The sequence below is a fragment of the Ictidomys tridecemlineatus genome, chromosome Y (genome assembly GCF_052094955.1).
Source record: "Ictidomys tridecemlineatus isolate mIctTri1 chromosome Y, mIctTri1.hap1, whole genome shotgun sequence".
Taxonomy (NCBI): Eukaryota; Metazoa; Chordata; class Mammalia; order Rodentia; family Sciuridae; genus Ictidomys; species Ictidomys tridecemlineatus.
In genome coordinates, this window is record NC_135494.1 from 4,116,894 (window position 1) to 4,131,371 (window position 14,478).

General features: G+C 38.2%; 1 protein-coding gene across 1 annotated transcript; it reads right to left on the bottom strand.

Moving 5' to 3' along the window:
• Positions 1-237: 237 nt before the first annotated feature.
• On the bottom strand, positions 238-3,639 carry LOC144372149 (lipocalin Cav p 2.0101-like). Its single transcript, XM_078035554.1, has 4 exons — positions 3,445-3,639; positions 2,833-2,972; positions 1,692-1,762; positions 238-362 (listed from the first exon to the last, which is right to left on the bottom strand). Exons 1-4 carry the CDS (start codon positions 3,637-3,639, stop codon positions 238-240), a joined length of 531 nt encoding a protein of 176 aa, XP_077891680.1.
• Between the last annotated feature and the right edge of the window lie 10,839 nt (positions 3,640-14,478).

Here is a 14,478-nt window from a genome sequence, read left to right on the forward strand (position 1 = left end):
ATAAAATGAAGGGTTGATGGTGCAGATCAGTATGGTCATTAATACTGAAATGAGTAAAATTAATTTGAATTTTAATATACATAAGTATTTTTCATATTATTCATTGGTCCTTTATAATTTTCTATAAGAATTGGTTCAGCATTGCATATTCCCAAGTATAGGCACATAATCTGAATTCAACTTTAAAAAAATAAGAAAGAAAAAAAAATTACTATGCTGTGCTTCAAAGGGTAAATGTCACTTATACTTACCACTAACATTAGTCATATGAGTAACCTTGCCATTTCCATCCACATGTATAGTATAAAATATTATGATATCATTGAAGAAGTACTCGATTCGGAAGAAATTTTGTCCTGCATCTGTCATTGAAAAAGAAACACATTAAAACTCTAAATTATCACCTTTATTAAAGTCATTTGCTGTGAGTTGCTGGTAATACACTATCATGGACCGTTTTTTCCCAAGAATCTCTGTTTCACTAACGTTCCACGTCCTGAATTAGAATTAGGCACAGAAGCTGCATAGAGAGGCCAACAATTTTATGTCCCAGTCTGAACAGGGTAGAGTCTCCATCCTTGGATTTGCCTAGGCATTCATGGATGGCAAGTGGTTTCCTGAGAGCCAAAATCCTGGTTGCAGGATCTGCAGAATCATGGTAGGTTGGGAGCTCACATTTTCTGACTCATTCCACAGAACCAATTTTCAAATCCTCAGCAATTTTCTGACCCATTTATGCAGTCTAAGCAATATTGTCATGTAATTCCACCCAAGCCAAATCAATACATCACATTCAACTTTTCAACTTGAAGCATAGAAAGAGCTAAATCTCTCTAACTCTCTCTCTCTCTCTCTCTCTCTCTATATATATATATATATATATATATATATATATATATATATATATATATATATGTAATAAAAAAGTCCCCCTTCTGTTTTTTTAACACATACATACATCTATGTATAAATATGCAAATATATGCATATTATAATATAGTTGTACCTTATTGAAACATTTTGCTGTATACTCATCTTCCAATGAGAAATAAATCTTCTCTGATCAAGACTAGAATACCACATGTGACATTTTTGTCTCCATCAATTGAAACATGTAGGAAATTGATCTTTTAATATTATAGGATGTGTTTTTGAAAGTTTGTTATGTCAAAGCAAACATATAGAAGTCTCTATTATTTTTTTATGTTGCCTTTGGCTGAAGTTAAAATTTGATTGAATTTAGTGGAAATATTTCTCTGTTATTTTCACTATTCTCATTCTTACTTTTTGGGATTTCAGACTGTCAGATCATAAATCCTTGATAATATGTCGATTACACGTCTTTTTAATATTCAGAACATTTGTTCAAAGAAAAGAAAGAGTGATCATATCTGTCAGAGAAAAAGGCTAATTTTGTAGAAATGTTCAACAGCTTTCCATGCAGAGAACCTCATGAGCTATATAAAAGGGTTTCCTTCTGACTCATCATTAATACCAACAACCCTTATTCGAACACTGTGGTAACTCCAATGCTCACATGTTCACTAGCCTTTCTAAGGTTGATGAGGAAGGAGAAGTTTGCTAATGGTGGCGAGTGTCCAGACCCCCTGATGTGTGTGCCCACCAAGACCACAAATATGAACAGTGCTCAGGGCATGGGCCATGCAGTCCACATTAGAGCAAATACTCACACTCGGCTTCATAAACATTATGAGGTCCTTTTGTGGCGACCCCTGAGACCTTTTGACACTCCCCGTTGGGCCTTAAAAACAAACCAAGAGAAGGTTTCTTTTTACTCATCTATTCTTGCAAAAAAATTTTTAATGGGCTTGAAGAAGACTCAATACAGATATCTCAAAATTCAACTCACCTTCACCTTCATCAATAATCATTTATCAGGAGGTATTTGGTTCCATATGGTCTTTTCAATTTTTTTTTTTTTTGCCATCAGCATTCTAAGAGATGCATCTTTGAAAACTTCAATGACCAATTGATGTTGAAACTCATGGTCTGAATTGTAACAGACTATGCTTCCTATGAATGATTTCTCATTTTTAATTTCTCCTAGGTCTTGGTTAAAACATATTCAAGTCTTTCAGGATGTAATTGTCATATTTGTGAAGTTATTTCAAGGACCGGCATGGGAGTTTATTTATACACACTTTGGCATTGGTGTAACGATTGAGTCTTTCTTGTGTGCAATGATTTCAATTTGAACCATGAAGATGAGTCATTCTATATAACCTATATGTTACATGTATATTTTATATAGATTTTAAATATTTGCCTCACTATCCCAATATCCACATAATACTAATCATCCTACAAATATTAATTTCCATGTTAAATATATATCGATTGTTTCAATATCATCATAGAAAATTTCAGCTGGAGAATCATGATTGACATGGATTAATGTGTACATCCTGCTCTTTTGAATTCATCCTTAAAGCTAATGGATGCAATCTATTTGCAATAGACAGAAAATGGAAAGAGTCCAACACACATGCTGGGGTCACATGGACCTTTGCACTCAGCTCAGGATTTCAACGGAAGAGTCTTTGCAAACTGTCTCAGAGTCTCTACGTAAGAAATGTGGTTCAACAGGATCTCAAAACCACAATATCCTTCAAGTAAACACCACTAGTGGTGAGTCTCTAGGGTGCTCCTGTTGATGTCCATCTTCCTCACATGCAAGAACACACATACATGAGAGAGGTCAGAAGACTCAATTCTGTAAGCATCATGAAGACATCTCACCATGGATTGAAGCCCAGCCCATATCAGAAGTGAACTCTTTAGTTCCTTAACATGGGGACAATTTTCACTTACTTAACGTAGAAGGTGATGGCTAACTTCTCACAATCATCAATACATTCAAGGTGACGTAAACGGATTCTCATATCTGCATATTCACTAATCTTCTCTACGTCATCAGCTCCCTTGAGAATGGTGCGCCATTCCCCAGTGATCTGCAAAGGAAAGTTTCCCTGGGAATGGCTACTGGCTCCTCCTTCTCGTCTCTCATCCATACTTATTAGAACCATGGCAGCTGGTTTAGCTCAGTAGAAAACAACAAACCCAGTCAGGAGGTAGCCAAGCAAGCTCTGCTCTCCAGAGGAAGAATCCCATCAGAAAAGGTCAGATTTCCACAGGGAGCATGGAATTGAGAGGCTCTGAAACATCAGCACCAAATGCATGGGATCTAGTAGGTGACACTGTGGCACTTTAACATTTTATTAACTTACTTACTTCAGGAGGAATGTGATAGTCACAGAAAGAGTAAAAATTCAGAAGTAAAGAAGGATCATCTCATAATTATAGATGTATGTGGACTGAGATGCTCCTAAAATCCCATGTTACTTAAAATTGAGATATTTGGGGAGAAAGAGAGAAAGAAGGAGAGAGGAAGAGATCACCCCCAAGATCAGCCCATCCAGGTACCTTTGCTGGGTCAAACGCGGATGAAGCACAGATCAGAGCGAATCCGAGAGCCAGCAGAAAGGTCTTCATCTTGATGAGATCTGTCTTCCTGTCCTTCAGGAGATCAGGGTAGATGAGTGATTGAAGAGAACGAGTTTGATGCCTCTTTATATAGTATTGATCGTTGGTAGCAGCAATGGATCCATTGTTTTTCATCCTGAACCTTATGTCTGCTCAGTGTTTCCTGGTTGGCTGGGATGGGCTGTCCAGGACCTTCTGTTTATTTAACTAATGAGATTAATAGCCATGATCTTTTCATGGATCACAGATTATAGGAAAGTGTCCATCTGTGACCGTTCCAGTGAGTGGGCAGGCCTGGCTCCACTGAAGCACCCTCCTGGGCTGGCACATGGCCGCCATCTTGTCCTGGGCTCACATGGTTCTCTCTCTTCTCCACCATCCATGCTGCTCCCCAAGAGAGAACTTAGACATAATGAGGCACTTGGGGTGTGTACTAACTCAGTGTGGATCATGTCCATATAAAAAGAGGAAATGTGAACTTCCAAGGAGCAGCATGGATGGTGGAGAAGAGCCCAGAGACTTCACGTCTAGCTGTGGGTGATTCCTGCTCTGGTCTGTGTTTCCTGGATTCACATCCCCTGATTTTGCCCGAGGTTTCCAAGTCCCCAGGCACCTGTCTATACACATGTCACCTGCCTGGTTCTGTCTCTGATGACTGTCCTTCTGTAAGTTTGGTAGCACCCACCTCCGTTCTCCTCCAATGCATCTGTATTAGGGAGATGCATCTCTTAAAGGGAGATTTCTTTTCAAAGGGACAATGTTTTTTTTTTCCCTGCTATTAGCATTTTATCCACCTCCTAAGGGACAATGACATATGCCAGTACATTCTGATGATGGTTCTTTGATCATAATGAGACCCTCTGTAGTCTTTGGACTCTGTGAATGATGTGTCCAAGTCTGCAAATGGAGACTTTCCTTGGTCATCTCCTTTTGACCTGGCCCCATGTCAGATGTCACCTGTTTCTCTCACACGATGACTAAGAACCACAGTCCCAGGAAATATGGGGAATATTTCTCTAGGGACAGAAGGGACTCTTTCTCAATATTGGTGTTCAGAACATTTCTCAACCTCTGCCCAAACACCCAGGGCAATGCCCTACAGCTCAAACACATAATGATCTGATTATTATCTGACACTAGGAGGATTGTAACTAATGAGGATCCTTCCTTCATCCCTGTCAGGTGGGCATTTGCTTTACATTCTCTCAGTCTCTGTGACTTTCCTTTCTCTTTTTCCTTAAGCAGTGAACATGCAGCCTGGCCTCCCATGTGACATCTACTTAAAAAAAAATAAATTCACTGCATCAGTGAATTTACTCAACTGTCTTACTGTGGTGATGCAATGCCTTACTAGAACTATTTTTAGAGGAGGAAAAGTTTATCTGGGCCCATGGTTTCAGAATTTCAAACTGTGGTTGGCCAATTCCATGGCTCTGGCCCAAGGGGAGGCAGAACAATATGGCAGCAGGGCCTGGAGGAGAAGAGCAGCTTAGGACAGGGCACCAGGGAGCAGAGAGAACTCTGCTTACCAGGGACAGGATAGAGACCCCCAAGGCACAGCCCAGGGACCTTCTCCTCCAGCCACACCCCACCTGACTCTAGTCACCACCCAGTGAGTCCATTCAAGTGCATTCATCCATATGTTAGGTTACAACATTCACATCTAATGATGTCACCTCTGACTGTTCTTGCATGATCTCACACAGGAGCTTTGGAGAGACACCTCATATCTAACAACAGCATACTCACCTCTGTGACTTTACAGCCCAACCTTTCTCCTATCATCATGTGAAGTCAGTCATCATGCATTCCTCCTTAACTAAAATGACCTCCTGTTTTCTTATAGAACTTGCTCTTTAATAGATACAGTGAAGAATACATTTGTGTGAATTTAAATCCTCATTAACTTATTCAAAGGCTCATATTTGAACATATAAGATCAAATGTAGTAATCAATTAGCAATACATAAATAGCAGGAAAGATATTGAAGAGAACAGAGCAAATCTCTAAGACAGAATGTGCTCCTTCCCAGGAAAGATGAAATCATAATTTTAAAGAAAGAGAATATTTTGTCTTCATATAGATATTCTGAAGTCCTTTAGAAGATGATGTTGCGAACATTCCTGATCTCATTAGGATCTGTGAATATTTAAAAAAATAAAAATATGGCAAAGCTGATTTTAGTTGAATAATATTGGATTGCATTTCAATGAAAATGAAAAATCCACTCATGTGTAGTGGAGTGCAGGGCTGCTCACACACAGCTCTTCTTTCTGTACCTTGTCTGTTCATCAATGGGTTCTACAGGGATCATTTTCATAGGAAAATCTATCTACGTTTTCAAGGTCAACTCTTGCTTTGAGACATTCTAAGAGGCCGTTGGATGTGTGCAATAAATTCAAAATTTTGTGCCTGGAGCAATGGTGCATGGTTGTAATCCCAGGGACTCAGCAGGCTGCGGGATGAGGACCTCAAGTTCAAGGTGAGTTTCTGAGTATTAGATGCTGTGTCAGAATAAAGATTAACATGGGATGGAGATGTAACTCAGGGGTAGAAATTCCCTGGGTTCATCCCCTACTTACCCTCCTCCAGAACTGCAGTCTTTGAGAAATCTCCTCTAGGGTTATTGGAGATTTTCCAAAGCAGAGTACTTTTTTCACACAGGAAATCACTAATGTTGTGACTATTCCATTCTCCATGACTTCACAGAAAGCTCTTCTACTATCTCCCAATTGATGAACCCCACTCTGAAAACTAAAGTGGTGTTGTTTGATCCATATTTTAAACACATATACTCATGTCAAAAACCTGAAGGAGGGACGATTTCACTCAACAATAGATGCAAAGTATCATAAGGGGAAGAAAAGTACCTAAGAGAACAAAATATCAGGAAGTACAAACCTCAAGTGTCTGCTCATCAAGCAAGGTCCTTAGGCATCAGGACAATTATCTGGGAAAGAGAAGGGAAGGAGACATCTAGATCAGTGGGGCTGGCAATGCCTACAGATTTGGATTTAGAAATGGAAGATATGAATCAAGCTCCCTGTCCTTTGGTTCATTTCAGAATACTACAGGAACAGGGAAAGCAACTTTACCTGTTTCAATAACATGTCTTATGTTTTCCTTTAGAATATTTTCCACCGTCAGCTCTTCAAACTTCGCTGAACTTCTTCACTGAGACTGTCTTCCTTAGCTATTTCATGTGGGAAAATGTGGAAGAGGTTTCTGTTCGAAAGCATCCTCAGGGTCCCAGGTAGACCAGTTGATCCCACCATCTCCATGCTCTGACTAACACTACTTGCAGTCATTTATGAGTGACATGGGAACGTGGGTAAATTCCACTTATGGAGCATCATATCATCTTGTAATCCTTAGGACTACTGAGGACACACAAGTCCCTTTATTGTGTGAAATCAATCCTGCCTAATGTTTTGGTACTAGTACTAGCTTTTAGTACAATCTTTATACTAGCTTTAGATAAAAAATGCATTTATGCTTATACTTCTCTCCCGAACTTATAACACAGAATAAATTACTAGAGTGGCTGGAGCTGTAGCTCAGTTGGTAGAGTGCTTGCCTCCCATACACAAGCACCTGGATTCAAATCCCAGCTACAAAAAAAATGAATAAATAAAAATCACTATGCTGTGCTTCAGATGATAAATGTCAATTATACTTACCAGCAAGCACAGTCATATGGGTAACCTTGCCTTCTCCATCCACATGTATATTATAAAATACTATTACACCATCAGACAAGTATTCAATTTTGAAGAAATTTTGCCCTTTGTCTGTGATAGAACAAGAAACACTTCAAAACACTAAATTATCACCTTCCTTAATAAATTCTTTAGTGTGACTTGCTGACAACACACTATTGTGAACACTTTGGTCCAGAATAATCTCTGTTTCACTAACGTTCCACGTCCTGTGTTAGAATCAGGCACAGAAGCTGCCGAGAGAGGCCAACAATTCCATGTCCCCATCTGAACATGGAAAGGGTCCCCATCCTTTGAATCACCTAGGCATTCGTGGATGATAACTGGATTCCTGAGAGCCAAGATCCTGGTTGCAGGATCTGCAGAATCATGGTAGGAAGTAGTTTTGAAAATTTGTTATTTTCAAGGATAAATATAGAAGTCTCTATTATTTGTGGGTGGCTTTTAGCTTAAGTACAAATAAGGTTGAATTTAGTTTAAACATTTTGCTGTTATTTTCACTATTCTCATTCTTACATTTGGCAATTCAGGCTGTTGGATCATAATTCATTGATAATATGTATATTACACATCTTTTTAATATTCAGATCACTTGTTCAATGAAAACAAGAGTGATCATATCTGTCATACAAGAGGAAAGCTAATTTTGAAAATTTTTGTTGTACTTTAAAGTCGTTTTAAACAGCTCTCCATGAAGAGAATCCCATGAGCTATATAAAAAGGGAACCCTTCTGACTCATCATTAATACCAACATGCCACTTGAGACCCTGAGATGATATGGACCTTATTCTAACTCTCTCTGTTGACTCCAATGCTCACCAGTTCACTAGCATTTCCAAGGTTGCATGAGCAAGGAGAAGTTTGCTAATGGTGGCCAGTGTCCAGACCCACAGATGTGTGTGCCCACCAAGACCATAAACTCAAACACCCCTCAAGGCTTGGGTCATGGTGTCCACCTTAGAGAAAATGCTCACACTTGGCTTTGTAAGTATCATGAGGGCCTTTTGATGATCTGACTAAGACCTTCTGACACTCCCCATTGGACCTTGAATACAAACCAAGAGAAGCCATTTTTTGCTTGTCTATTGAGGCAAAAATCTTTATATTTCACTCGAATAAGGAAATGAGTGAGAAGGTAACTGAGATGGGAAAGAGGTCGTCATGCAAGCTCTGCACTCCACAAGGTAGAATTGTATTAGATAAAGTCACAGAAGCATGGAGTTGAGAGGGTCTGAAACAAGGAAGTGATATCAACAAATATATGGCAAGTAGTGGATAGCACTTTGGCAGATTAATTTTTTTTACATTTATTTACTTAAAGAGGAATGTGATAGTCATAGAAAGAGTTGGATTACATGAACAGGGAAGATTAAAATCCTGAATATAGATGTATGTGGAATGAGATGCTCATAAAATACCATGTCACATAAAATTGAGAAATGTGGGAAGAGAGAGAGAAAGAAGGAGAGAGAGATTGAGATCAGCCTATCCAGATACCTGTGCTGGGTCGACCTGGGATGAAGCACAGATAAGGCTGAATCCAAGAGCCATCAGAAAAATTCTCATCTTGATGAGATCAATCTTCCACTCTGCAGAAGCTCAGGGGAGGTGGGTACTGGACAGAACGAGCTGGATGCCCCTTTATATAGCATTGGTGACTTGACATGAACCCATTGTTTTCATCCTGAGATCTTCTGTCTGCTCAGTGTTTCCTGGTTGGCAGGGATAAGCTCTCTAAGAACTCCTGTTCTTTACATAATGGTATGGATATTGGAAAAGCTTTAGTTTGGCCAAATAATTGACCTTTATGTATGGCTCTCACACAAAGCCTATCATTGATCCCAAGGATAATAATGTTTATTTCCTCTTTGCTCCCCATGGCTGAATGGAAGATAAAGAACCAAACATCTATTCAAGATCCTATATCACTTCTCTAACATTTTAGTTGAATGCTCACAGATACTTCTAAAATGAAAGATGGTACCCTGCGGCCTAAACAAATTAGATTATTGTATCTCTACCTCAACTGCAAGGTAACGAGGCATCTCTCAAACAAGTCAAAGTTTAAATTTATATTACAAAAAATGATAAAAATTATACAAATGCTAGCCTCTTGCAAATGTATGATTCTGTTTGTTTTGTTTTGTTTTATTTAGATCCATGCTCTTTCAAGTGATCCAGGTGAATTATCCTTGGGTCAAGAACCACATTTGATGAACCACAGCCAATCACTCTGAAAGTATTAGCATACTTGCTATAGGATCTACACCAAGGGCAATGGAGAGGATCCTATCAACAACTAAAATACACCTGTCCATTGGATTTATGACCTGAGATTTCTTCTGGAAGTTTTTAAGTCTTTTGTCTAATTCCTACATATTTGAACAACTTGATAAAGGTTTTTTGCAGGGTTAGGAAAATGGGTCCTATTTTATTTTACTACCAATGGCTACCCAGTTGACCTACGCCATTTTGTAAAGCATCTCTGGTTCCCCAGAATATATTTTTAGCAACGTGTCAAACATCAGATAGCTATAGTCATAGGAATTTGTCTCAGTGTCCACTATTCTATTTTTGGTCTTCATGCCCATATTGGTGGAATTTCCATGCTCTGTTTGCTTAATAGCTCAGTAAAGTCCTTTTCAGATCAGGTATTTTGGTGTCTTCTCCTTGGATAGTTTTGCTTACTATTTCTTTCCCTGCTCAGGTTGTCTTATGCTTACAAATGCATTTAAAAATAGGGTGGTTTTGATTTGCATTTCTCTGACTGCTAGAGATGGTGAGCATTTTTTCATGTACTTGATGATTGATTGTATGTCCTCCTCTGAGAAGTGTCTGTTCAGATCCTTGGCCCATTTGTTGATTGGGTTATTTGTTCTCTTATTGTCTAATTTTTTGAGTTCTTTGTATACTCTGGTTATTAGGGCTCTATCTGAAGTGTGAGGAGTAAAAATTTGTTCCCAGGATGTAGGCTCTCTATTTACCTCTCTTATTGTTTCTCTTGCTGAGAAAAAACTTTTTAGTTTAAGTAAGTCCCATTTGTTGATTCTTGTTATTAACTCTTGTGCTATGGGTGTCCTATTAAGGAATTTGGAGCCCGACCCCACAATATGTAGATTGGAGCCAACTTTTTCTTCTATCAGACGCAGAGTCTCTGATTTGATATCAAGCTCCTTGATCCATTTTGAGTTAAATTTTGTGCATGGCGAGAGGAGGGGATTCAGTTTCATTTTGTTGCATATGGATTTCCAGTTTTCCCAACACCATTTATTGAAGATGCTATCCTTCCTCCATTGCATGCTTTTAGCACCTTTATCAAATATAAGATAGTTGCAACTTTGTGGATTAGTCTGTGTCCTCTATTCTGTACCATTGGTCCACCCGCCTGTTTTGGTACCAGTACCATGTTGTTTTTGTTACTATTGCTCTGTAATATAGTTTGAAATCTGATATCGCTATACCGCCTGATTCACACTTCCTGCTTAGAATTGCTTTTGCTATTCTGGGTCTTTTATTTTTTCATATGAATTTCATGATTGCTTTATATATTTCTACAAGAAATGCCATTGGGATTTTGATTGGCATCACATTAAACCTATAGAGAACTTTTGGTAATATCGCCATTTTGATAATGTTAGTTCTGCCTATCCATGAACAGGGTATATTTTCCATCTTCTAAGATCTTCTTCTACTTCTCTCTTTAGGGTTCTGTAGTTTTCATTCTATAAATCTTTCACCTCTTTTGTTAGGTTGATTCCCAAGTATTTTTTTTTTTTTGAGGATATTGTGAATGGAGTGTTTTTTCTCATTTCTGTTTCAGAAGTTTTGTCGCTGATATACAGAAATGCCTTTGATTTATGCATGTTGATTTTATATCCTGCCACTTTGCTAAAAATATTTTTTCCAGTTTAATAAAAATGTCATTCATATTTTAATGGCAAGTGCTATGAATTTATTTATTGCTCTTGGAAGGATGTCTAGTTTTATAATATTAATTCATCTTATCCATAACATGGAATGTTCTTCTTCTATGGTTTTCTTCAATTTCTTTCTTCAATGATCTGTGAATTTCCTTGTAGGGCTCTTTTAAAATCTTGCTTAGATAATTTCCAATAATATATATTTTTTGTCATTGTTATGATTGGAATGGTTTTCCAAATTTCTTTTCCTACTGTATTAACTATGGCAGTGTAGGCAGTCGATTGGTTTACATGTGTATCTTGCCACTTTGATAAACTCATTTATACACTCTAGAAGACTTCTGGTGTAGTTTTTAATTTTGTGAATATGATAGTGTTGTCAGCATTCACAGATAGTTGGCTTTCTCTTTTTACTTTTTGTATCTTTTATTTGCTTTTCTTGACTGATCACTCTGGCTAATGTTTCAAGGACTATATATAATAAGATGGTAACAGCAGACACACTTATATTGTTCCTGAATTATGAAGAAATTCTTTTAGTTTTTCCTCCATTTAGTACTATATTGACTTTGGGATTGTCATAAATGGCCTTTATGTGGTTGATATAAGCTCCTTCAATTAATAGTGAGATTCTAAGCAATTTAGTGAGATTCTGTCTCAAAATAAAATATAAAAAGGGCTGAGAATGTAGCTCAGTGATTTAGCTCCTCTCATTTTGTTCCCTAGTAACAAAGAAATTAAGAATAAAATTATATTAAGAAAACCTATGTCCACCCAAAGCAGTGAGAAATAGATAGTGTAATATCCACCAAATGAAACCAGCCATACATTTATAGGTTAACTTCTCCTGAAAAAAGTGATTTACCCAAGACATATAAGATGATGTAGTTATCCGATAATTAATTTCATTAAGCACTTTGTCAGAGAGGATGAAGTTCCTGGTAGGAGCTGAATTGAGTTCCCTCTCTGACAATTCCTATACTGAAATCTGTCCCACAGGACCAAGGTCCCAAGTGGGAATTAAGTTAAAATTAAGTGCTTGTTGGTTGGACCACTTCTTTTGGATCATGCCCATGTCAAAAGAGGAAATGTGAACTTCCAAGAATCAGAATGGATGCTGGAGAAGTGAGAGAATTCCAAGGGATCCAAGGACAAGATGGCGGCCATTTGCCATCCCAGGAGGGAGTCTCAGGAGTACCCAGGCCTGCCCACTCGCTGCAAAAACCACAGTAGGTGCTTTTCCACTATCTGTGATCCATGACAATAACATTGACTCTCACCATTACATTTTCATGTCATCAGCACTACTTGATGCCTACATGAAGTTCACTATGCTTCTTTTTGATAATGGAGAGTTTTATATTAGAATGCTCATGTCCATCAATCCCTTCCTCATTATCCATGGTGAGGAAGGTAAGGGATGAGTTAGTGACCGGGGCTGCTATGGCAAAACCTCACCCTGCTCTCTCATAGGGCAGTTTATCTTCCCAGAGACATGAGGGCTGACGTCTGAGTACTAATATTCTTCACCTCTGGGCACAAGAAACTTCTCTGCATCTTCTGAGCCTTCTAGCAAACAAATTTTCTAAGAGTGCAAATTTCCTTTGGATTTTCCCCATTCCCCTGATGAACAGTCCAAGGAAATAACTCAGTTGATCTTACCATTGGAGTCTCTTTTAATTTCAGATTCCTTGTTAATTGGAGCTCTCCCCTTGGTTTCCTGAACTCAGAGCACCCTGATCTTGCACCTATCTTTCCAAATCCAGAAGAAACTCTCTTCAGATGCTGGAAGCTGCCAAGCACTCTCTTCTGATGGTTGTCATCTAGGATTGGCACAACACAACTCCTTCCTTCTAGAAGGCATCTGACTTAGGGAGAGACATTCCTTTCTTTTCAATCATTTGGAACAATCCACTGGGTTTCCTCAAACACACAGAATTTTTTGACTGGTCATGAGCATGTTGTCTACATACAAGCGACCTTTACTTTATGCCAGTATCTTATGATGATGGTTCCTTGATCAAAGGAGACCTCTGCAGTCATTAGACTTGAGAAGGATCTGTCCAAGTCTGCAAATGGAATCTTTACTTGAGGCTATTTTTCTGCCTCAACCTCATATCAGATTTCACCTCTCCTGTGCATCATGATGATAAAGAACTTCAGTCCTGGGAAATGTAGCCCAGTCTTTCTCTCTCTCTCTCTCTCTCTCTCTCTCTCTCTCTCTCTCTCTCTCTCTCTCTCTCCTCTATTCTTCTGTGTATTTCTTTCATAATATATATCAACACAAAACCCTGTAGAAACCAGGAGGAACTCTAAACCAGATCATTGAGAACATTTCTGAATCACACTCCCAATCCTTTCAATACATTCATGCAGGTGACACACAACAAGATTTGAACATTGTCTGATATCACTTAACGGACATTTTTTAGGCCAAACAGACTCTTCAACTTCATTCATATAATAAGGAACATTTTTATTGCATCTTGTAGGTCTCTATCATTTCATATTTTCTTTTCTATTCTTTTTTTTCTTTTTAAGCACAGTCTTGGCACACAGCCTGGTCTCTTAATTTATATATGATCAAAACAATTTTTATTGTATTTTATCATAAAAGAACACTTTTTTTATTGGTTGTTCAAAACATTACAAAGCTCATGAGATATCATCTTCCATACATTTGATTCAAGTGGGTTATGAACTCCCATTTTTTACCCCAAATACAAGTTGCAGAATCACATTGGTTACACATCCAAATTTTTACATAATACCATATTAATGACTGATGTATTCTGCTACCTTTCCTATCCCCTACTATCCCCCCTCCCCTTCCCTCTCATTTTCCCTCTCTATCCCATCTGCTGTTGTTTAATTCTCTCCCTTGTTTTTCTTCCCCTTTCCTCTCACAAACTCTTATATGTAATTTTGTGTAACAATAAGGGTCTCCTTCCATTTTCATACAGTTTCCCTTCTCCCTCCCTTTCTCCCACCCCACTCATCTCTGTTTAATGTTAATCTTTTCCTCATGCTCTTCTTCCCTGCTCTGTTCTTAGTTGCTCTCATTATATCAAAGAAGATATTTGGCATTTGTTTTTTAGGGACTGGCTAGCTTCACTTAGCATTATCTGCTCTAATTCCATCCATTTCCCTGCAAATTTCATTATTTTGTCATTTCTTCATGCTGCATAGTACTCCATTGTGTATAAATGCTACATTTTTTTATCCATTCATCTATTGAGGGGCATAGGGGTTGCCTGCTATTCCTGTATTCCTAACTGATTAATAAATTTGATCTTATATGCACAACTATGTGTCTTTGAATAAGTTAATGAG

What these genes read in the sequence shown, in the direction of transcription:
- LOC144372149 (XM_078035554.1), bottom strand. Translation starts at nt 3,639, where the DNA reads ATGAAAAACAATGGATCCATTGCTGCTACCAACGATCAATACTATATA. An exon ending in CCGCGTTTGACCCAGCAAAG is followed by an intron (nt 2,973 to 3,444) that starts GTACCTGGATGG and finishes TTTCCTTTGCAG; the next exon opens with ATCACTGGGGAATGGCGCAC. An exon ending in TAATGTTTATGAAGCCGAGT is followed by an intron (nt 363 to 1,691) that starts GTGAGTATTTGC and finishes TTTCAATGACAG; the next exon opens with ATGCAGGACAAAATTTCTTC.